The sequence below is a fragment of the Typopeltis vanoorti genome, chromosome 10 (assembly GCF_054136105.1).
Source record: "Typopeltis vanoorti isolate ZY-2024b chromosome 10, IOZ_Tvanoo_1.0, whole genome shotgun sequence".
Taxonomy (NCBI): Eukaryota; Metazoa; Arthropoda; class Arachnida; order Uropygi; family Thelyphonidae; genus Typopeltis; species Typopeltis vanoorti.
In genome coordinates, this window is record NC_143558.1 from 31001086 (window position 1) to 31027437 (window position 26352).

A 26352-nucleotide genomic window follows, 5' to 3' on the forward strand; every position below is an offset into this window, starting at 1 on the left:
GCGCTCTCATAACTTTCTGATACTTATCTGACAGTCACTCACTGATCTATCTCACTAGTTTGTTATCCACTCTCATCCATATCAGTTTATTTAACAGCTTTTCATGTGGCAGTCAATCAAAAGCTTTTGCAAAATCTAAGTATTCCACTGTATATGCATCTTTCTTGTAAAAGACATTTCTCACCTTGTTATAGTACATAATAAGTTAGTAAAATATGATGTCCCTTTAACAAACCCATACTAACAATGACAGAGAATACTGCTGTTATCAACCCATTTCTATATCACCTATCTCTCCGAAACCTTAACCAAAACTCCAGATATACAGATTGGCCTATAATTTTTTACCACAGCCTTATCACCACCTTCATGCAGTGGAATAATTTTACCTTCTTTCCACTCTCTTGGAACCTATGCTGTTATAAGACTCTTATTAAACAGGCATGTCAGTGCTACTACTACCAATTTCCTAAAATATTCCCTTAGGTCACATGGTGATATGTCATCAAATCCTATCAGCTTATCGACATCAACTTTATTTCTTTCCTCATATACCTCTTGTTTACTCAGAATTAAGCCATCCTCTACACTCGATTTTTTTTCATGACTTCACCATGATGATGAAACACCCTTATAAATTATTCAGAATACAACTGTCTTTTATAGCAATTATCATTCTACCATTTTCATCCATTAATATCATCTTGCCATAATCATTCTTCCTTCTACATGTAACATATCTGAAAAACATTCTATGGGTTCCTTGGCCTAATTTTCTAATTTCTGCCCCATATTCTTACCAACTGAGTTATTTCCATACTCCTCATGCAATTGATTGCTACCATTATTCTTCTTGTGCTGCCTCAACAGTATCCTCTTCTTCAAATTTCATGCTTAATTCCATCATTTCTCCATTTGACATCTATATGGCCAATCTGTATATCTGGAGTTGTGTTGAAGGTAGCAGAGAGAGACTGGTGAGAACTAGGATACAGAAATGGGCTGATAACAGCAGTATTCTCTGTGGTTGTAAGCATGGATTTGTTAAAAGGAGATCATGTTTTATCAACTTACATACTATAAGATGACAGATGTCTTAAACAAGGGGGATATACAGCAGTATATCCAGCAGTACATGCATATACAGCAGTATACTTATATTTTACAAAAGCTTTTGACACACTGCCACACACCAAGCTGTTAAATAAACTGAAATGGATAGGACTGGATAACATACTTCTGAGTTGGGTTGGCGACTGTTTGTCAAATAAGTATCAGAAAGTTGTATGAGGATACAGTATCCCAAAAGAGGAAATTCACTATTGGTGCACTGCAGGGATCAGTTTTGGAACTGCTGTTGTTCAATGTGTACATTAATGATATTAGGATGGGTTTAACTGGTGATATGCAGCTGTCTGCAGATGATGCAAAATTAGGGAGAGCAATGCAGAGTCAAGCAGATGTTATGGCCTTACAGGAGGACTTGAATAGATTGCATGAATGGGCAGGTAAGTGGATGTGTCAGTTCAATGTTTCAAAGTGTAAGGTTTTGAAATTTGGTAAGCAATGATGGAAGGCAAAGTATATACTATGATTCATATTCTAAGTGATATGAAGTAATTTGAAATTAATATGTCACAGGACAATGTTCCAATGTTGTTTACTTAATTCCTTTTAAAAATCATGTAATAAATTTAGCACCAGGATGCAGAATAAGATTAACTTTTACAGGAATTTCATTTTATAGGTCAATTTAACTTCACTCTTCCCCTAAGAGATTATCAATATAACAATGTCATTATGAGTATTTGGGATTCCATAGGAATCATGTTTGCAATATTTGCAAATTAACAAAAAATCATACCTGAGTAGGGGATGAAGATGATGGAGAAGTCTCTGTTTCATGATTCATTTGCAAATGAAGCCCACTTTGTTCACTTCCAGATGTTACTGCTGTTATATCTGGCTAAAGAATGTTTTTTTAAAAGTTTTATAATTGAATTGCCTTTAATAAAATCAAAAACAGGATCAGTGAACAATAATCATGATTAAAATTAATTTTCTTTATCAACAGTTACTATTATTACACTACAGGGATTTTTTACCTAGTATCAAAATAGGTGGATTATGTGTATTTTTGGCTACAGAATTTTTTAAATGATTTTTTTAAAATTATTATCCACTATGTCATTGTTTATTGGCACATGTAAGCCAAAAATGCAATAAAATATTTCCAAATATATATATATATATATATTCCCCCCCCCCCCAAATACATTGTTTACAATATGTTATAAAATGAATAATAACAGCCAAAATTCAGTGTGTATTCTACTATAGTTATAATAAGTAAAAAAATAAAAATAAAATTAAAAACTCTTGTAAGTATAGGTATCCCTCGATTAACGTGGTTAAATAATCCTTCGATGTTACCACGTACATCAAAATTGCATTAATCAAATCTAATAATTAATGGTAAAAATTACTATTCGTCCATGATCGATTACTGTATTAATAATTCGTTTTATATGGTACTCTTTTAGGAAAGATAAAAAATGAATGCAAAGTAAATGTTTAATAAATACTTGTACCTACATTATTTACTGCAATTTCTTTTATCAAAAAGTTATCAAGAGTCTTTTGAACAGTTTTAATTTTTTTCTTATCGGAATAAATTCTACGATAACAAGAAAATTACTCTCCAGACCTCGGCAAACCAGCAGTAAAACATAAAGAAAAAACAATGCAAATATAATACATGATGGTACAAATTAAGTGGATATTGAATCCAACATTATTTCATAGCCGAATATAGAAACTACAAGAGTTTCATGCCGAACATATAGAAACTAAAAGTTCTGGCAGATGCAAGCATAAGCAACCTTATGGGCAACTCGTAGTAAAGGTGGAGTAAGTTCCAGATCACTTTCCATAGTATTTTCCATAATGTAAAGCACATCTCCTAGAGGACATGTATGATAAATATTGAATCCAAATTATTTCATAGCCGAATATAGAAACTATAAGAGTTTCGTGCCAAATATATAGAAACTAAATGTTTCGGTGGATGCAAGCATAAGCAACCTTATGGGCAACTCATAGTAAAGGACATGCATGATAAATAAGCCTTTGGCTCTCTATTTCAGTAATACATGATGGTTTATTTATTTTCCGTTACAATCTAGAAATTATTGAACAAAGAATAAAAAAAAAAAAGAAACTAAACCATACTATACTGATATCGGAGGTCGCGGTATCTCTTAGATACAATTTACTGTCAAATATCACAAACCTTTACATAACGTGTTAAACCAAACTGACAGCAAATGACAGTGCAGAATATCACTCATAAAATATGAATGCACAGCTACTCATGACCTCCAAGCTATACACTGAATTGTGTAAGAATATTTCTATTAAACATTTTGCATGCATTTGTCAGATCAGCTGTGAGCTCTGCAGGATTAAAGGCGCGTTAATCAAAACTCTTGCCGCGTATATCAAGAGATTGCCACAATTAATTTTGCAGCATTAAGCAAGGGATACCTGTATATTATTATTATTCAGGATATCTATGAAGTCACAAACCACAAAGTGGGAGGGTCTATCTCAGACAACACCAAGTTTTCACCATTTGTGATCTCACCACCCTATCAAGCAAGGCATTCTCTGGTTCAACCACTCTCCGTGCAAAACAGCCACTTCTAATATTTGCACGTTATATTAGCACACCTCTCTTTAAAGATCTCCTGCTGCAATAACTAACATATATCAAAACAACCAAATAGATGTAAGAATCAATGAAAAAGTTACAGAATGGAAATCAATAAACAGAATGGACTGTGAAGGATGCCCAATGTCATCACTCTTATTTAATATCTATATAGATGAAATAGTAAAGAAATGAAAGAAAGATATAAAGCCAGCATTTAAACTGGATCATGGAACTATACTTAATACCGTTTTGTTTGCAGACGAACAGATAATCATAGCAAGAAGTGAAAATGAACTCCAAAGATCAATATATCCTTAAAAATAATTGCTAAAAATTTTGAAATGCAAATAAAACAAAGGAATAAAAGGAAAAAACTGAAGATCTGGGATGTTACAATCAAAGAAATAATCAAAAAGAAAAAAGAAGCCTATCACAAATGGTTAAGCAGTAAAAGATTAGAAGATGAAATAGAATATAAAAGAATAAGAGCCATAGCTAAAAGAGAAGTCAGAAAAAGACAGAGAATCATGGAACAAATTTCTTTCTAATTTAGAACATGAATTATATAAAATAAGACCCAATGTATATAAGATTTTTGAAACACTTCAATGCAGATACCAAAGAAAATATTAAACACCGAATTGAAATTAGAAGAATTTCTAAATTACTACACAGAATTATGGACAGACAAATATTTTAAAAAAGATAACTGGCAAACAAAAAATAAAGAAAATGAAAAGGAAATAACTAAAGAAGAATTTGGATGGTATTTCACCACGAGTTTTGAGAGAATGTGCTAAGGAACTGAGAGTGCCTTTGACCTGTCTTTTCAATGAAAGTCTGGCTGCGGGAAAGGTGTCCATGGAATGGAAGGAAGGTAAGATAGTGCCATTGCATAAGGGCATTAGCAGACCAGAAGTGTCTAATTATAGGCCAGTTTGTGTGTCATCAATAGTTAGTAAGATCTTGGAGAAAGTAGTGAGGGACCATATACAGGGTGTTCGGGATAAATTTGACAGTTTCGTAAGGAAAAAGAAAATCTTCTTTGTATCTATTAAATTTAATGAATTGACAAAAAAACATTACAGGCAGAGTTAATTACAATACTATCAACAAGATTTACTCAAAATAACCACCATTAGCATCGATCACAGCTTCAATTCTGCTTCGGAACCTCGAATAAGCTGATGCTACAGTCTCCCTGGGAAGGGCCGCAAAAACTGTTTTAATTTTATCCATTAACTGGGCTTTTGTATTACTGGAAGTGCGATTGGTGTCTTTTTCAACTGCGCCCCATACAAAATAATCCATGGGGTTAAGGTCTGGGGAGTTTGGAGGCCAAACATTTGGACTGGTGAAGTCGTAGAAATTTTCAGACAACCATTTTTGACTTTTCCCACAGGTGTGGCAAGGGGCCGAATCCTGCTGCCATACATACGGCCTACCATTGGCTACCCTTGTTATCCAAGGCTTGACTACAGTTAGCAACTCCACGAACAAAGCCCGAATTCCAATGCCAGGGTTCTTCAACACCTGTTCCTGCAGATTTGCGACGAATTCTGCTGTACGAATGCAATCAGATCGTCTGCTAGGGATCTTTCTTCTTGCTACATCCTCGTAGTCACCATTGCAAGTCTCTAGTTCATGCCTGATTGTTTTTACTGTATTCAGGGAGCATTGGGCAGCAGTCGCAATATCCTTATTTTGATGGCGGGCACGAATCATCATGATACAAGTTATTCTCTTCCATGATTCAGGTGGGTTCCAGCTATCCATCCTTTCTGACATCTTGTATATGAATGAAGAAGGGTCCAAACTTTTAAATGAAGAGAAGTGTGTGTTAATACATGTAACTTACGGAAAAATATAATTAATTATAAATACGTCAAATTTATCCCGAACACCCTGTACAGCATTGGGCAGATGAGGGTAATGTTATCTGTGAAAGTCAACATGGATTTGTGAAGGGGCGCTCTTGTTTTAGCAATATGCTAGCCTTTTATGATAAAGTTACAAGAGCATTAGATGAGTGAAGGGCATATACTGCCATTTTCCTAGACTTAGCAAAGGCATTTGACAGGGTGCCACATGATAAGCTGATATTCAAGTTACAGCACATGGGTCTGGATGTCAGATTGGTCAACTGGATTCAGGATTGGCTGTCCGATAGATATCAGAGAGTTGTGTATGGTGGAGCAGTATCAAAGAGGCAGAAGGTTACAAGTGGTGTTCCACAGGGCTCAGTGCTGGGACCTATATTGTTTAACCTTTATATCAATGACATTGTCTGATTGGGATATTCAATTGTTTGCGGATGATGCGAAGTTGGGAAGGGTTATTAGTAATAGTGCAGATGTGGTAGCCCTGCAAGAGGATTTGAATAAGCTAGACAGATGGGCAAATGAATGGGAGGGGGGGGGGTGTCAGTTTAATGCAGCAAAATGTAAGGTCTTGAGGTTTGGGACACATCGATGGGACACCGCATACTCTATGGGAGTTAAACTGGAGGAAGTAGGGGAGACAAGAGATCTGGGGTTGATGATTGATAGAGAACTGAAATTTAGGGGATATATTGCAAAGGTAGTGAAGGTAACAAAGAGAATTGCTGCAATAATGAGAAGGACACCGACCTGCAGAGATAAAATGGTTATCATTCCGTTGTATAACACTCTGACCAGACCACACTTAGACTATTGTTCTCAGATCTGGTCCCCAGGATTTGAAGGGGGATAAATTAACTGTGGAAAGGGTACAAAGGCAGATAACAAAGATGGTGTCAGGATTGTACAATGTTAGTTATGAGGATCGGCTGAGGGAACGTGGACTGCAGAGTTTGGTGGATTAATGTGGTGGAAATTATGAAAGAATTAAACCAAGAACCAGTAATAGAAAAAATTAAAAAATATAAACATAAATGGATGGAACACATTCAAAGAATGAAAACAGAAATATTACCAAAACAAGCCTTAAAGTACAAGCCATTAGGAAAAAGAAAACCAGGACGTCCTCTTAAACGATTCAACGATGACCTCTAAGGCTGGAACAGGCCATGCTAGGCCTAAATCCTTGATAATATGCATGATGATGATGATGATGATGAAATAAAACAAAAATCATGGCTTTTAAAAAGGACTATCTCTAGTTAGAAGTAAAATCATGACTGGAAATAAAATTTTAGCACAAATTAACAGCTTCAAATGCCTTGGATATGATGTATCATATAAGAATCTGATATTGATATCAAAATTTCAAACTTGCTAAACAGGAATGATCAATAATATTTTCAAACCTAACCAAGTTCAAAAACATACAATAATAAAAGTTTAAGATTATAAAAAAATATATATAAAATAAAGTTTATAAAGTGATTATGAACCATAAAAAACTGCAGAAGAAAAAAAGGAATAGAAACTGGAGAAATTAAATTCTTGGGAAGGACAGCAGGTTATACTCTCTCTCTGGGACAAAAAAAGAAGCACAGAAATATGTAATGAACTAAAAGACTCAGTACTGAACCAAAAAAAAAAAAAAAACTTGAATACCATCCAGATGGAGGAATACAGAAGTCAGGGATGACCAAGGAAAAGATGGAATGAGATTGGAACAGGCCATTTGGTCTAAATCCCTGAAAGGATGATGATGATGAGTAAATTACTAAGGCAGGGTCTACTTTTACAAAGATGTGCTGCACATTGTACAATATAATCAACTTTCAATACTCGAACCACTACTTCTGAGATACTAGCTGGTCTGTAATTTATTACTTCTGTCTTGGAGCCACTTTTCTATAAACAGAACTATCTTATCCTTTTCCCATTCCCTTGGAACCTTGTCAAAGCTGACACTTAAATTAAACAACTTTGTCAGAGGCACTGCCAATTCTCTTGCACACAGACCGGCATGGAATTCAGTCCTGCTGATGTATGCTGAGTGCTTCCAGTTCATCTGCCTCAATTTTCACACTAGTCTCTCTCTCTCTCTCTCTCAACATCAGCAACTGCAAAATCTCTACCTGGATAATGCACCCTTGCAAAGTGATCACCTAGTAACTTAAGTTCTTCTTCTTCTGTGACCTTGCTACTATCAGCATTGATTAAAGTCATCCTTCCATAATCATAGTTCCTCTTGCTTGCTACATAGCAAAAACACTTTTAGATTTAACCTGCTTAGATTTGATTTTTCTTACTTCATGAACTTTAGGCTGATAACCTTTCTTAAAATCCCTTCACAAGGTTTTCTTTTTTTGGAGCTTCTGCTTTATATCTCTACTTATCCACTTAACTTCTATTTGATTTATTCTCCTGACTGGGTATATCGTCTGATACTGATTCTCTCAAACATTTCCTGACACCATTTCCCATGAACTACAGACATTTTTTTTTTACATTCTCCCTCATACTGTGTCACATGCCCATTGTTTTATTAGTTGCATGACATTACAATTTGTCTTGTGAGGGAATCTGAATATGTGCTATTTCTCTGCTTAGTGTCATCACTTCACTATCAACATTACCTTCAGCCATTTCTTTCACAAACTCATGTTTCATCCACTATAGTTTTATTCCTCCCACTACATTGTCTATAACATTTACTGTCCTGTCTTACTTTATTAATATTAGTTACTCAATTCCCTGCTTTCGACACAATTTGCATTTTTTGCTTGTTTATGGAACATTTCTGACACACTGTCTCTTCACTCTTGCTTTCATGTCATAAATTATTCAGTCTTGGTAATGTGAGTACACTGAACACACACTATTACATTACACAAAATCCTTCATATTAAATTCAACTGAATAAGGAAGTCGTGGGTACCATTTTTCTTGTGTGGTTCGGTGCCATCTAAAATACTTTTTAAACAAAATTATATAATAAATTTCACAAGCAAACAAACATCCTAAACTAAGCAGTCAAAAGTAGGTAAAATATCAATAATAATTATGAAAATTCATAATATTTACAAAAATAAAAAAGACTCATCTGTATGGCATGTGCAGTACAGATTCTTTCATTTGCAATGCTACCATTATAATGATACTTATATCAGCAAGAGAAATAATTTATATGGCTTGTTCTTATAGCTTTAATCTGGGGAATACTTTCAAAGAAAATTTATAGTATTCAGAACACAGAGATACGTTTCTAAATTGCTTCTAATAAGACTATTTACATCTAATATTTAATACTACATACCGAATCTAAATACTGAGATTTTTCATTTATCAGCAAAGTGCTTGTTAAGATTCGTTTATGTTTTTTCTTCTCTGCTGTATAATTTTCAGCCTTCTAAACAGAAAAAAAAAATACTGCTTATTTCTTTATTTTAGAATACAGCAATGTTTCCAATAAAAACTACACTGATATATCATAAATCATTTGAATTCTTCTTTCTCTTTAAATCAAAAATATTTCTCCCTGCATAATAACTTATTATATAATTTTTTTTAAATTATTACTTAATGCATACCAATATATCTGAAGAATTTCAGAATAAACATAACAAATAAAATGAAGTAATAACATCATCTCAGAGAATTTTTCTTATATATAAACAAGTAAAGAAATGATCTATGCAAAGAAGGTAAGTTTCGTAATACATTGGATCTTATTATAGGGAACTTTCAGGATTACATCAACAGTTTAGTATAGTGGACAATTTGCTATACTATATTTGCCGGCTTGGTTAGACGAGTGGTCAGTATATCTGCTCTCTGGCCAAAAGGCTGTGGTTTCGAATCCCGTCATGGGCATGGATGTTTGTGGATTATCTGTAAAAAACTAGTGGTGATGGTGGGCAGTAGATGGCATTGGTGTAGATGATATGGTTCACTGTAATTGGTGGACTGAGTAGTGGAGATGGAGTTGAAGAGTAGATGCCTTCCCTCAATGATTCTTTCAACTTCCTGGAGGTGTCAGGCAATAATAATAATATTTTCTATAGAATAGAATTATTACTTTTCAGTAGTCTGTCACAGAAAATGAGTGTGCTTGATATAGTGAAAATTAACTTTAACAGTTAATAAGAATGTATAGGGGTGCTTAAGGGTCAAAGCTGTATAACTGAGAGGAGACCTCCACATAGCCTTTAAAGGAATGCGGAGAACCGACCAGGGCTTCTGACCTAATGTCCAATCCTCACCTTCTCGTGGTGCACCCTGTTGGGTATCTACTTTGATACTGAACGAACGAGGATGGGCTGGCAATTTGGGATTTAGCCGACCAAATTGTATTCTTATTGGTTAAACCAAAATAAAAAATGATGGTACAACATGACAAAATTTCATAGCGGCTGGGGTGTCGCCCGGTTAAACAAGGCCCCCGTTGTTTTTGCCAGGGAACCAGGGCGAACAGCGAAAAGTCAGCTACTGGAATAAATCTGAAAACAAACCCCAACTCAACATCACCAGAGTTAAAGATCGGTACTATCAACGTAAGAAGCCTGAATGGCAAAGAAATGGAGCTAGCTGAGGAATTAGATAAGTACCAGATCGACATAATAGGGGTGACTGAAACAAAAAAGACCAAAACTGGTGAGATCTTTCTGAGCAATAAATACAAAATGTTATATTCAGGCAATGACAATCAAGGAAAAGAAGGAGTAGCCATAGTATTCAACACAAAATACGAGGCTAATCTTCTTGAATGGCAGTCAGTCTCAAGTAGAGTAATGTGGGCAAATATGAGAATGGGGAACTGGACAATGAGACTTATTTGTGCCTATGGTCCCACAGAAGGTTATACTAAGGTAGAAGTGGAGGAATTTTTTGAGGCTTTAGAAAAAGCAACTGACACAATGAAAAAGGAAAAGTTGGTCCTTGTTGGGGATCTAAATAGAAGAGTAGGAAATGATTGTGAGACATACAAAAATATTTTGGGAAAATTTGGAGAAAAGAGCAAAGCTAATAATAATGGCAAATATCTGTTGGATTTCTGCTCAGGACATGGACTGGTTATTACTAACACCATGTTCCAACATAAAAATGTGCACAAATTCACATGGAGAGAAGAGGCTAGGAATAAGAAAAGTCTCATTGACTATGTTATTGTTGATACTGATGTTTTCTCCCTGGTGCAGGACACCAGAGTGTACAGAGGATTTGAAATTGGAAGTGATCACTATTTAGTCTTGAGCAGGATAAAATTGAATTTCATATTGAAAAGAATAACATGTAAGAAAGTTTTAAAGCGAATAAAAGTTGAGCAGCTCTCAGATGTGAACTGTAGACTAAAATACAGAAATATTATTGAAAAGAAAATTAAAGAGTTTGAGAACAGGAATCAAACCTTGGAGATTCAGTGGCAAACTCTGAAGAAAACATTGATTGATTCTGCCAGAGAAGCATGTGGTGAGATTGTCTGTAAGGATAAAAAAATCAGAACTCCCTGGTGGACACAGGAAGTTAAAGAGGCAGGGAAGGAAAAGAAGAAAGCATATCAAAAGTTCCTGGCAAATAAGTCAGCATTTACTCTTACAGAATACAGAGACAAATGTAAGAAAGTTAAACAGTGTGTAAAACTAGCTAAACAAAAGTCATGGGAGGACTTTGGCAAGAATATAGAAAATAAATATCAAGAAGGTGGCAAAATATTCTGGAGGTTGCTGAAGAAGCTTAGGAATGGAGGAAAGAGTGCTGTAAAAGGAATTAGAGATGATAAAGGTGAAATGAAAACAGGAGAAAAAGATATCCTTGAAGTATGGAGTAATTACTTTGAAAAACTGCTAAATGAAACAAGCAGTGATGAAAGCACAGTGATAAAAAACACTGACCAGGCATGCAGTCAGGAATACATATCCATACTTGAAGTAGAAAAAGCCATCAAAGCCTTGAAATGTGGAAAGGCTGCAGGAGTAGATGATATTCGACCAGAAATGCTGAAGTATGGTGGTATAAGAGTCTTACGGTGGCTGCACTGCATAGTTCAGAAAGCCTGGACAGAGGGACGAATTCCCGATGATTGGAGTAGAGCTCTCATAGTACCCATATATAAAAAGGGAAATAAAACTGAATGTGAGAATTACAGAGGTATTTCCCTACTGAGTGTTCCTGGCAAGATCTATGCAAGTATACTTGAGAAACGGTTGAGAAGAATTGTGGAAGAAAAGCTTGGTGAAGAACAAGCTGGATTCAGGCCAAATAGAGGCTGTCAGGATCAGATCTTCACTTTACGACAAATAGTCGAGAAAGCATGGGAATATAACAAAGATCTGTATTTAAGTTTTGTCGATCTGGAAAAGGCATATGACAAGGTGCCAAGAGAGAAGCTATTCAATACGCTGCAGTTATATGGTGTCAATGGGGCATTATATCAAGCAATACTTAGTCTTTATTTGAGTTGTGAGTCAGCAGTTAGAATTGAAGGAAGTACAGGAAGATGGTTTAATGTTAAATCTGGTGTGAGACAAGGATGTACATTATCCCCTCTGTTATTCATTATCTATATGGATCACATTATAAAGGAATGTGGTATTAAACCTGATATCAAAATTGGAGATGTTAATGTCAGCTCTTTGCTTTATGCAGATGATGTTATACTTCTAAATAAATCCGCTACAAGTCTGCAAGATTCTCTGACTAAATTGAATAGCTGTTGTAATAGATATGGTATGAAGGTCAGCAATAAAAAGACAAAGACAATGAAAATAGGCAGAATCATTGAAAATGTCAACTGTGTTGTGAATGGAGAACCTGTGGAACAAGTAAAACATTTCAGCTACTTAGGCACAATTTTTACTGAAGATGGTAAACTAAATATAGAAATAGACAACAGAATCAGCAAAGCTGGTATCGTGGGAAGTCAATTGAATAAATTCATATGGAATAAGAAAGAAATTAGTCGGAACACTAAATTAGCTGTATACAAGACTGTGTTCAAACCAATTTTAACTTATGGATCTGAGAGCTGGGTCAGAAGTAAAACACTTGACCAAAGACTAGAGACCGCAGATATGAGAGTCCTGAGAAAGATTAGAGGCGTGAACAGATGGCATCAATGGCAATATCATATTAAAAATGAGGATATTAGGAAAGAACTTGACATTGTCAGCATCCAGGAATGCGTTAGCAGAGTTAATCTCAGATGGTATGGTCACTTAAATAGAATGGGAGAGGAAAGATTAGCAAAACAAGTGTTCTCTGCCAGGTTAGCAGGAAAACGACCCAGAGGAAGACCAAGATATAGGTGGATTGATACGGTACAAAGTGCCTTAGACGATAGAAATATAAGATCTGATAATGTTGGAGTCTTGACAAGTAACAGACTGATTTGGAGGAAAATTGTAGATAGGAAGTTAGTAATGATGTAATTTTTTCATGTAGTACTGTCATATCCTGTACACCCCTTGAGGGTACATGGCAGGAATTTGATGATGATGATAAGAATGTATAGTGAAAACGTTCATTATTACAACTGAATCTAGAACCATTCTTAGTATATGTACTAAAGAAAATATTTTGTTTGCCAAATTCTGATTAAAATAGCCCACTTGAAATAAAAAAAACTGTAACAGAGATCATAAATATCAAGTTGTAGAAAGTTTTTTTTTTTTTTACTTGGTCAGAAAGTAAAAGCCCCTCTCTTAATGCATTAAGGGAGAGTCTGTATGAAATACTAAGATGTTGATGTGAGGTCATCAGCTTCTATATACAAGTAACTTAGTCGTGGAGATGCTTCTTGTGTAAACTTGATTGTTTACACTTGAATAAAGGATTAAAGAAAAATATAATTTCTTGGCAAGTATAATTTACTTTAAATCCTAAATATCAAATTCCATTAATTTCCATTGAGAGAGATAGTTATCCATGCAAGTTTTATTGTTTACAAGGAGAAGGTCAATTTCTATGAGCTCTGAAATCAGATAATCATCACCACGACCAAATTACTTACATGCACACTTAGGGGAATACAGGATATTATAATAGTACTACATGATTACTAAATTACTAACTTCCTACTGACAATTTTCCACTGAATTAATCTGTTATCCAATACAATCAGATCCTATTTCATTCTAAGGCACTTCTTTCTGCATCAATCCATCTAAATCTTGGTCATGCTCTGGGTCTTTTTCCTGCCATCCTAGCAAAAACAATTCTGCTAATCTTTCCTCTCTTATTCCATTTAAGAAAGCATATCTCCTTAAAAAGGCTTGCTCACATATTCCTGAAATATAACGATGCCAAGTTCCTTCCTTATATCCTCATTTTTAATATGGTTCTGAAATTAAAACTATCTTTTCACTTCTCTAATTTTTCTCATAACTTTCATATCTGTGGTCACAGTCCTGGATCAAATATTTCTAACCTAGCTTTCAGGAATATGTGAGCAAGCCAATTTTGCTTACGGATTTTAACTTACACTGGTTTGAACACTGACTTGTATACTACTAGTTTAGCGATTTGATTAATTTCGTTTTTATCGCATATAAATTTATTCAACTGATTTCTCACCATACCAGCTTTGTTAATTCTGTTGTCTATTTTCATATTATTATTATTTGGTAACCTCCATGGAGTCAGACTCATTCTGGGAAGCCCACACAAACAGCAACAAGTTCATCATAATGAGCTTTGAAGTTATTTACACTACCTGCACTCACAACACCCTCAAGTCGATGCATTCCACTCACTAACAACACTCCATGTAAAAAATCTACTCCTCGCATGCCCATCTTCACCACATCTTTATACAACTTCCAGGGATGGCCTCTTGTTCTTCCCATTTTAACATTAATCCACTTATTTTATAATTTCTTCTGTATTAATCTGATAGAATCTCTTAAATAACTTGAAGGTCTCTATCATCAGGACCGGCGGAAGCAGGCATGCAGTGCATACAGGCACCACCGCCGGGGAACGGTTCATAAGTTAATTTTTAAGAAACAAAATTTTTATCATAAAAACAAAAAATTCTTATAATGATCAATATTAAAATAAATAAGGCCGGATACACCGAATAAAAATTTTAAAAAATTGTATATTGCCACTTCCTCGATCAGCCAGCTGTTTACAATTTTGCAGCGAGAGCAGGCTAAATGCTTGCTTGCAGAATGTTGTGTCTACTGCAGTCTATTTAAAGTGAAACGGTGAACGGTTTTATGAGCAGAAACGAATTTTTGTACAAAACATTTGTTGCTAGTTAACCAGTCATATGGTACGCATCTCAGTAGGCTACTGACAGTAGCGCAGTGTGGACTATTATTTCGTCTCTGTGTTGTGTAATATGGTACTCATCTCAGTAGGCTACCGACAGTAGCACAGTGCGGACTATTATTTCGTCTCTGTGTCACGTTGTGTAATAATTTCTTGTGGGTATAAAATAGAAATGGAATCAAAAATTAAAAATAAGTTATCCGGTGCACAAAATCTTAAGCGCCATGCTGCGAAAGAAGCAGATATTAAGAAACAAACTGGGGCTCTTAATAAATTTTATAAATATTAAAATATTCTGATGCAGATTGTAACCAACTCGATACATCAGAAATCAGAGTTGAAGAACCGTGCACATCATCCAGTTTGCATGAAGGTACTATTGCAACTATTGAACAAGATAACAAGACACATGATTTAAGTGAAAAACAGTTAGTAGAAGATTTAGTTGTAGTTGACCACGAAACTAACACATCGTTAGTCTCTGTAAATTTAGAAGATCCAGGTGAATGGGGAAATATTAATGAAAAATTACGAGTTGTTTTAATTGAAATGGGGCCTGTTCAAAAGAAAAACATAATACCTATATTCCAGAGATACATATGGTCGTAAATTTGGAGACACGTGTTATAACAGAAAAATGGAAAACAGAGAGCTCGTGCCAAGAACATGGCTCATTTATTCCGAAACTTTAAATTTTGTTTTTTGCTTTTATTGCAAACTTTTCGCACCTACTGAATCAAGTGGTCTTGTAGAAGGTTATAACGATTGGAGAAATGTAAGTACAACTTTGCATAGACATGAGACTAGTTTAACTCACATGAAAAATTTCTTAAAATGGAAGGAACTTGATAAAAATTTAAAAAACAAAACTACTATTGATTGCCAGACTCAAAGCATGTATCAAATGGAAAAGAAACATTGGACAAGTGTTTTAGAATTGCTTTAGAAACGCTTGATTGAAATTATAAAATTCCTTGGTAGCCAAAATTTAGCTTTTTGCGGATCATCTGATAAATTATATGAAAGGAATAACGGCAATTTTTTAAAATTAGTCTAACTGTTTGTGAAGTTTGATTCCGTTATGGAAAATCATGTTGAAAGGTGGCCCTACAATGAAACAATAGAGTACACTATTTGAGTAAAGACAGTCAAAATGAAATATTGGAAACTTTAAGTAACGCAATCAGGGATACAATTTTATTATCAATTCTAAAATCTAAATATTATTCCATAATTTTAGACTGCACACCTGATGCAAGTAAAACAGAACAAATGACCATTATTATTCGCTTTGTTTTCTGTGACAATGGAATTGTCAAGATCAGGGAAAACTTTTTAGGTTTTGCAGATATATCAGATCCACAGGATGTGGTTTATGTGTAATAATAATGGAACAACTGGAAAAATGGAACATGCCCATTGAAGACATGTGAGGTCAAGGGTATGACAATGGGGCAAATATGAAAGGGAAAAAAATATGGGCTCCAAAATTTGCTTTTGAACAAAAATCCTCGAGCTTTTTAAGCCATGTGCTGCTCATACTCTAAATTTAATCATTAACGATGCAGCCAAAGTGAATGCAGATACAATTAGTTTCTTTTGCAATTATTCAAGAAATATACAATTTCTTTTCATTCTCTTACAAACGTTGGGCAATCCTTTTAAAGTTCATAAAAAATTTAACATTTAAACAGCCATCAGAAACGCGATGGGAAAGTAAAATTAATGCAGTCTGCCCTCTACAATATCAGTTAGGAGAAATTTACAATGCACTTTTTGAAATTTTAAATAATGAAAATTTTAATAAAGAAACTCAGCACGAAGCACAAACATTATGTGCTAAAATAAAGGACTACAAATTTATTTGCTCTCTTATAACTTGGCATGATTTACTTAAAAGAATAAACCTTGTGAGTAAAATGCTTCAAGACAAAAATATGAACATTACACTTGCTTTAGAATCTATCGAAAACTTAAAATATTCTTACAAGAGTATCGATCAGATACAAATTTTAAAGAAGTTCTAAAAACGGCAAAAGAACTGAGTGAAGAGGTGGATGGAGAACAAGAATTTAAAACTGGTACGGAAGTTCGAAGACGAAAGAAGACACGACAATTTGACTACGAGCTTCATGACGAAACGCCACCATCGCCAGAAGATAAATTTAGAGTGAATATGTTTTATACACTTCTAGATGTTGCAATGTGTTTGTTAATAGAACGTTTTGAACTAAAAACATATTATGATAGTTTCAATTTCTTGTATAGATTACTACAAATTAATAACGAAGATTTACGAAATAATTGTGATGATTTAGAGAAACTCTTGAAGTACACCGACAATAAAGACGTAAATGCAATAGAACTATATGACGAGTTATGTGCTTTCCAGGATATTTTTCGGAAGGGTAATTTAAATATTCAAAACCCTTTCGATATTCTTAATTTTACTGTGTCCAATAATTCATCTTTCCCTAACTTTTCAATTGCTTTAAGAATACTATTAACCTTACCTGCTAGTGTAGCGAGCGGTGAAATTGATTAAAACCTACTTAAGAACAAGTATGTCACAAAAAAGGCTTGTTAGTTTGGCGTTAATAGCTATTGAAAATGATATATGTGCAGAACTAGACGTTAAGACCATTATTTCTAATTTTTTGTGAATATGAAATCAAAAACCCTAAAATTTAATTTAAAAATTTTTAAGTATATTTATGTGATTTAATTTATTTTCTGTTATTCTGTAAAGATGTTATTTTTTTAATACTTATATTAAATGTTCTAATTATTTCTGAATTCTTTTCTTATTTTCTCATCTATCTTGAGTTTCTTTTATTTTCCTAAAAGATAGTTCCACTTATAAAAATTATTAAAAATTTTTTACAAGTTACTAAGAATTTAGTAACTTGTAAAATGCAAGAATTTTTTAAACTTTAGTTCAAATAGCCTAGTCAACACCCCTGGTATGTTACATTTAGTGAACCAACGTGTGGCTGTTCTGTCAAAATTTATTTAAGAAATTTCAAATAATTAAAATTTTTATTATCGTAAAAGAACCACACATGCCCTAATCATTACAGGGGCGCTTAAGATAGAAATTGCATGCAGGCAGCAAAGACCCTAGCGCTGGTTCTGTCTATCATATCTCCTCTTTTCCTCCTATACATCAATCTGTAATCCACATTCTGTCAAATGCTCTTCATTATCAATACTAGAGAGTCCTGATATCACTTTGATTATTCATCTTTGGACCCTCTCTAGTGTTTCCACATCACAATGAAAACTAAGAGACCAAATCTGAGCAATAGCCCATATGTGGTCTGACCAATGCCTTATATAGAGGCACCAACACCACCTTATCCCTACATGTCAATGTACTTTTTATCATAGCAGCTATATGATGTGCATTCTTTGCAACACGTGCGATGTGCTGCCCTTCCCCCCCCCCAAACTTCAGTCCAAGATCACAAATCTCATCCACTTCCTGAGTACAGCTCCACCAATACAATATGTAGCCTTATATCTCTGTATCTCAAAGTATAACGCCTTGCATTTATTAATATTAAAGGCTTCAATCCCACTCAATTGTCCAAGCTAAAAGTCTATTCAAATCTTCCTGTAGAGGTTTCATTTTTGTCTGAACTAAAAATTGTGTCCAAATACTGAAATGTTTTACTTTCTACACGTTCTTCATTCAGCATGCAGCTGATGTTTTCAGTGTTCCTGTCTATTTTCATAGTCTGTTTTATTGCTACAGGATTTCCTAAATGAATTAAATAAATGCTGTCTTTTTTGTTGCTGATTTACATACCAAATGTATTACAGCAGTTATTGAATTCAGTCAGGACCTGAAGAGTTGTACTAAATTTATTTAACAGTATAACATCATCTGCATAAAGTAAAGAGCTGTGTAAAATACCACCAGTTTTGATATCTGGCCTAATGGCACCTTTCTTCACATGATAGACATAGAAGACAGATAACAGCAGAGACAATATGTGCCCTTTCACGCACTGGATTTGATAACAGAGCATCTTCCTGTATCTAATTCAATTCTAACTGCTGATTTACAACTGAAATACTTGAATTGTGTGATATGATGTGCTATAATTGTAGCATTTTGAACAGCTTTTCTCTTGGTACTTTGTATCACAAAACATTATTATATCTGTATCACAAAGTGATACAGATATAATAACGATCTGTATCACAAAATGGATACAGATCATTATTATATTTCCATGACTTCACAACTATTTCTCTAAAAGTGAAAATCTGATCTTGATTTTTTCTATCTTTGCAGAGTGAGTCTCCAAGGTTTGATTCTGGTCTTCAAACTCTTTCATTATTTCTTAAAATCATATTTGTATATCTGAGTCTACAGTTCACCTCTGAAAGCTGCTCAACTTTGATTCTTTTTAAAACTTTCTTACACATTTTTCTTTTCAATATCATATTGTTTTACTCTGCTGAAAACTATATGATGATCACTTCCTATTTCAAATTCCATGGATACTTGTGTCCTGCACCAGCATGAAGATATTACTATTAACGATAACATAATCAATGAATTTTTTTTGGGGGGGTCTTCTCTCCATGTAAATTTGAGTTTATCTTTATCTTGGAACATAGTATTAGTAATGGATAATCCATGTCTTGAACCGATATCCAGTAGGTACCATTATTATTAACTTTCTTTTCTCCAGATTTTCCTGAAACATTTCTATATGTCTGAAATTTATTTCCTACTCTGCTGTTTTGATCTCCAACAACAGCCAACTTTTAATTTTCCTTTGTGTCAACTATTCTCAAATGATCTAAAAAATTCCTCCTCTTCTTCCTCAGCAGAACCATCTAAAGAACCAGAAGCACCTTCCACATCAAATCGCCAACAGTGTAAGACTGGATGTAGTTTATGTCCTCTCCAAAGCAAGACCACCAAAAACCAACATATCCAACAAGGAATATAAAGCTCTACAGGAAATGAGGAATAATAAAGAATTAGTTATCACCAAAGCAGATAAGGGAAATGCAACTGTAGTACTTAACCAAAAGGACTACAAAGGTAAGCTTAACGCTCTTCTATTAGATCGGGCTACTTATCTCCCTATCGAATACAATCCAACCAACTCACAAATTAGAAAACTTCACAGGCTCCTTAAGAAAGTCACTTCTTGGCCTGTAGAAGTTACCAACAGATTAAAGCCGTTGAACTCTATACCCCCCCCCTTGTATTTACGGACTCCCAAAAATACATAAAGAAAATGTGCCATTACGTCCCATAGTGGACGGCATTGATTCCCCCACATACAAATTAGCTAAACATTTGGCCAAAGAGCTCACACACTATACTGGCAACACACCATCACACATAAAAAACTCAGTCCACTTCAAATCCGCATAGAAAACCTTACACTCCAACATACTGACATAATGGTCAGCTTTGACATCTCCTCCTTATTCACAAATGTCCCACTCAAGGAAACTTTAGAGCTAATTCAAGCTAAATTTTCTCCCGATATCTCAGCCCTATTTCAGTTCACAATGAACTCAGGCTATTTCGTTTGGCAGGGAAAATTCTATAAACAAATAGAGGGGACAGCCATGGGTTCTCCACTCTCCCTAACCTTGGCCAATTTCTTTATGGAGACCTTTGAAGAAAAAGCCTTAGCCTCTGCCGCACAAAACCAACCATATGGCTTCGCTATGTTGATGATATGTTCGCTCCACATGGCTCTGAAACAGTCCTCTCCTTCTTAACACACTTAAACAACCAACACTCCAGAATCAAGTTCATCCTGGAAAAAGAAGAAAACAACATCCTCCCTTTCCTAGACTCACTAGTCACCCCAGCCTGATGGAACCTTGGTTTTCTCAGTTTATAGAAAACCCACCCATACAGGCAGATATATACACAAACAATCCCCCCCCCCACAACAATATGGAGTGGTGAAAACACTATACAACAGGGCTAAACTAATCTGTTCTAACGACATGGCCCCAAACACTGAACTAAATCACATCCTCAACACTTTTTCAGCCAATGGCTACCCCCCCAAAAAAATATTAAAACCTACAAACCACAACCCCCCCCTCCCCCCTCCACAACAAGGATTACTCTAAATCCATCACCATTCCCTACATCAGAGGGACCTCGGAAAAAATTACCAAAATTTAAAAAAAAACATGACCTGACCTTCTGTTACAGGCCTTACAGAAAATTGGCATTCCTTATCCGCTCCACAAAAGACCAACCACTTCCCCTAGACCTACCTGGTGTATACCAGGTCCCAGGCAGGAGAGCGAATATCAGAATTTCTGAACACAAGGACTACATCCGTTTTCACACGTACATCATTTCTGATCTTGCAGACCATGCTCTGTATACACGCAACAGAATACAGTGGAAGAAAGCTACAGTAATACACCGTAGCAAATACAAATTCGAAAGATTATTTATGGAATCAGCCTCAGCCCTAAGAAACTCTCCAAACCTCAACAAATTTGGTTGTATACGACTGCCCAAATTTGGGAGGCTTACATCAGCAGACCTTCAGCCCAACGGCCAAGAACACCTACTTAGCCCGCTAGAGGACACCATCAGGACTTCTAGGAGAACAGTAGCTTCATCTCTTCATTCTCAGTTACTGTGTTGTAGTGCCTACGTGCACGTGCCTTTTTGTAAGTTACTTTTGAAAATTTTGCCGAAATATCGGAAATAATTATTAAAGTGTAATTTAATTTATATTCGTATCTACATTGTTCAATTCCTTAAGTGATTTAGTAATGCATAACCAACGTATAAGCCTGTCTACATGAGTTATCATTTTGTACTGAGAACACTGAAAGCAGAATATTATATTAATGTAATTTGCTACGAGTGGTCAATGGCAAAAGAGTTAAGAGTCCAGTGGCCACATTGTTAAGGAGGTTCATCACATCAGATTACCATAGTACTGAAGAAGACATTAATCTGGAGTAACAAGGATTATTCTTCTACTTCACAAGACTGATAAGGCCATATCCTGATGAATGTGTTCAGATGTGGTCCCCAGGATTCAGAGGAGACAGATGAGGAAACAACTCAAAAGATCCAACTGAAATTCCTCTCGGCCTATGAGGATAGGCTGAGGGGAATGTAGTCTAAGCTGAGTAGCAGGTGAAGAGAAGAGATATGATAGAATCAAAGAAGATATTAAGGGCATCCTACCATACAGACACAGGTGAGATTTTACAGCTCCTGTTCACTAGAACTGTAGGTGGCAGTTCTACCCATCATTTCAGGAATCTGGTACTACTTTAGGTACTCTTATTTCAACCATTTCCAAAATCTTTTCATTCCAAATCTAATTAGGGAGATTTTTGGTTCCCCACTTTGAATGTGAGAGCATTATTCTAAGAATGGGAGATTTGTACAGAGCTATAATTGGATGAACGGAAAATAACGTAGTTGAGTTATTTTTGAGACTGAAGAAAATATTTATATGCTATATTGTTGTCTTATCAAAAGGTAAGGGGAAAGCACAATTTAGAAAAGGCAGGATTGTGTTTTGGTAGTGTATATGGTGATAAGATTATTCTCATTCCATGAAAAATGGCAGGTAGTCAGAGTTTAAGGTACTGATGGTACAGGATCTTGAAGCTTGGAATGTTTATGCAATTTTGCTAATGGAAAGTCTGTCAAATGAATACGAAGAATGGAGCATAGTATTACAGTAAAACTATAGATAAGTTTATTGGTTGGTGAGAGCAAGTCATTTATGTATAGGAGAAAGGGGCAACAGAATAGGGCCTTAGGATACTCCTGCATTGGTCGAGAAGTTCAGAAGAGTGGAAATCATCAATGATGAAATGCAGTGTTAACCAAGAAAAAACCTGGTTTTCCAAGTATAGAAAGTAGAAGGCAGATCAAAGGATAACAATTTTCTGAACAAGCCTTAATGCAACATCTAAATGCACAGGTTTTGCCAAACCCCTCCATTGGAGAGGTTTGGAGATAGGTGATGTAAGCCACAAGATCTGCTATGGAACTAGGGTGAAATCCACACTAGTGAATCTCCAGATGGGGAAACTGTCATTGTCTTGAAATGAGTGATTAAGGTCAATGTGTATGTTCTGGCTGGTTTGCCTATTGTTTTAGGAATTAAAGAAACAGTTTCTGGGAGAAACCCTGCCACCTCCATATGAGACTAGTTAACTCACCTTCAGTTGAAAAGCTCTTAAAGGTTCTTCACATGATCCAGGTTTATGTTGAAAGGTGTAAAGTTCAGTTTGGATCAGAAGAAATAGATGGCAGGGGTAAACTATACTGATGGACTGCACTTGATGAGTAGGGAATGCAGAAGGCTGCTGTTTATATTGAAAAAGACATTGACAAATTGGGATAAGAAGGTGACTAATTTTGTATAAGGTATTAGGCTGTTGTTGTTTGTGGCTAAAGCAACTTAGGCTAGAAAGCTATACATATATTATTATCATTGAATTGCATATGTTCTTCCAGGAGTTTGAATGTTTTGTAGGATAAGAAATCATAGTTTCCTAGAGAAAAGACTATGCCACTTCTGTATGACACTAACTCATCTTCAGTTGGAAAAGTTCTTAAATTACTTTTCAACTGAAAAGTCATAGATTGAATTTCAACTGTAGTATTTCTGATAAATGATTAGACTGTATCTTTAAGATACAGTCTAATCTGGATATTTAAGATTAAATATCCTTATCTGGATATTTAAGATTAAATATCCTTATCCGGATATTTAAGATTAAAAATCCTTATCCGGATATTTAAGATTAAAATGAATACAGGCTGGTGAAGTATGACAGAGATAAAGTGATATGATGCAATTAAGACATGTTGATGAGTTGATCCTATAACCCCTTACCAACTTGTAAGGTCTCTATCATATCACCCCTCCTCCTATCTGCTATTACGTGCAAATTGCATATTCTCAACCTTTCTTCATATTCAACATTTCAGAGATCAGAAACTACCTTAGTCAGTCACCTCTGGACCCTTTCCAACATCTCTTCATCCTTTTGAAAACCAGGTGACCAAATCTGGGCACAGTAGTCCATTTGTGGCCTAATCAAAGCCTTATACAAATGGAACAAGAATCACCCTACTTCTACAAGTCAGTGTCCTCCACATCATTCCCAGAATTCTTTGTGTTGTCTTCACAATTTTGGTAATGTGTCCCCTAAATTTCAGATCCTTATCCACTATCACCCTATGATCCTTTGTTTCCTCCACTTCCCACAATATCCCCACCAAGCATAAATTCTACATCCCATCTTTGTTTCCCAAATTTTAAAACCTTAGATTTTGCAACATTGAACTCGGATCCCCATTTTAAAACCTAGATTTTGCAACATTGAACTCGGATCCCCATTTCCGTGACCATTCATTCAATTTATTCGAGTCTTCTTGTAAGGCCACAACATCTTATCTACTCTTCATAGTTCATTCCAATTTTGAATCATCTACAAACAACTGAATATCCCCATCCAAATCTCTGCCAATATCATTAACATACAAGTTAAACAGCAATGGCCCTAAAGATTGAAGATATTATTTCCATCAAGGTTTGGAAATAATATTTTTGACTAATTAATCTGCTATGGCAAGTCCAGAGCTCAGATTTCAACTTAAGCACTATAGTATGTCTTTTGGCACTTGAGGATCTATAAGTGGAATACTTAACTAATTTGGTATTTCACTGTCAAACATGCTCTTCAAAAGAAAAGTATTATAATATTACAATTCATAGCTACTCAGCAATAATTCGATTTAAAGAACTGTTAATAGCATTCATACTATAAGTGCTATCCAAGGTTATGAAAATTATTTAAACTGGTTAAGTACTAATATGCATTACAGATTATTGTCCAAATACCGTATATTATCTCGTATAATGTGATCCACGTATAATGCGAACTAGAAATTTTGTTTGTAAACTAGCCCTAAAATGTCATGTCCATGTATAATGCGATCTGTTAATCTTGTTCCATAACATTATAAATAATACAATACGAATTAACGAAAGAAATATTTATTTTAAAACAAAATGTCAAAATCCTTTAAATTCTTCTTCATCTTTTGAGTTGTCAAACATTTCATTTATAAATTCATCTGTAGGGATTGTGTCATCAGTGTAGCAGTTATCGTCATTGTCTTCATGCTCTCCAATTTGTTGTGCAGCATCCTCGCTTTCGTATATGACGTGATCTTCGGATCCATCCATTGAATTACTTATTCTACATTTAAGAAATGAGTGTTGAATCATTTCAGATGGTATCGAATCCCATGCTTCTTTAACCCAGCTGGTGACTAGGATGATCTCAGGCTTCTGAAAATTCCCACCCTTTGTCATCTTCACCAAACCAGATGACATCCATTCTCTCCATTTTTCACGTAAGTGATCTTTAAATGGTTTATTCAAGCTGACATCAAGCGGCTGCAAAATGGAAGTTAGACCACCCGGTATGACTGCTAGGTCTGTACGTAGCTCACATGCTTTCTCTTTGCTTGCCTCTGTTAAATGCGCCCGGAACATATCCCAGACTAGCATGCTTTGTTGACGTAACAAGCTATCTGGACGTATGTTCCATACTTGATCCAGCCACAATTGTACACCTTCTTCATCCATCCAACCTTTCTGATTGGTGCGAACAATTACACCTGATGGAAATTTCTTATGCTTCGGAATTTTCTTCCTTTTAAATATCACTGTTGGCTTTAATTTGGTTCCGTCTGCCATGCATGCTAAAACAACGGTAAAATGCGTTTTTTCATGTCCTGTTGTTTTTATGAAGACACCCTTTTCATCAACTGAGTTTACTGTTCGATTCCCAGGCATATCAAAGTACATGGGCATCTCATCCATATTGCCAATTTGGGAAAGTTCATATCCGTGACACTTCCGTAATTTTATGATAAATTTATGGAAGGACTGCACTTTTTCTTCAAGCTGCTTTGGTAACTTCTGCGCAATTTTTGTTCGGTGTCGTAATGTTAATACTTTGCGTTCCATAAATCTGTTGCACCACCCAGGCTAAGCAAGAAAACATGAAATACCTGGTGTGTCCTTGAATTTACCATTCTTGAGTTATAGAGCTTGAAAACGAATTGCATTTCTTGTTACTATACTGCCATCTTGCCGATGCATCAAAATCCATTCATTTAACTCTTCTTCGAGTTCTGGAAAGGATGCTACATCTCCACGACGGGCACGTTTCGTTTTGGGGATTTTTTCAAGACTGTCTTTTTGCTTATGCCAAAGTCTAATATTACTCTCTGCTACACCAAATTCTCTCATAGCAACACTGTTATTATGTTCTTCTGCAAACTGCATGACATGCAATTTAAATCCTGTTTCAAAAGATGAACGTTTATGTTTCTGTTGGCTCATTTTCAGGCTAGGTTTGTTTAACGAATAGTATTTAAAATGAACTATGGTTAAACCAATATACCTAACTGTGCTCTATCAT

The 26352-nt window shown here is 35.2% G+C and overlaps 1 protein-coding gene across 6 annotated transcripts in view; it reads right to left on the bottom strand.

Annotated features, from left to right (window-relative positions):
• Nucleotides 1–26352, bottom strand: part of LOC150102306 (uncharacterized) — a 263333-nt gene that overhangs the window by 39285 nt on the left and 197696 nt on the right. For 5 of the 6 annotated variants that reach the window (XM_090399073.1, XM_090399068.1, XM_090399071.1 and 2 more), the window contains 2 exons: nt 8909–9001; nt 1865–1966 (listed from right to left, as the gene is read on the bottom strand). In XM_090399073.1, the coding sequence (XP_090255199.1) occupies nt 1865–1966; nt 8909–9001 (195 nt within the window). The remainder of the gene's footprint in view (nt 1–1864; nt 1967–8908; nt 9002–26352) is intronic. The other variant, XM_090399072.1, reaches the window with a different exon arrangement.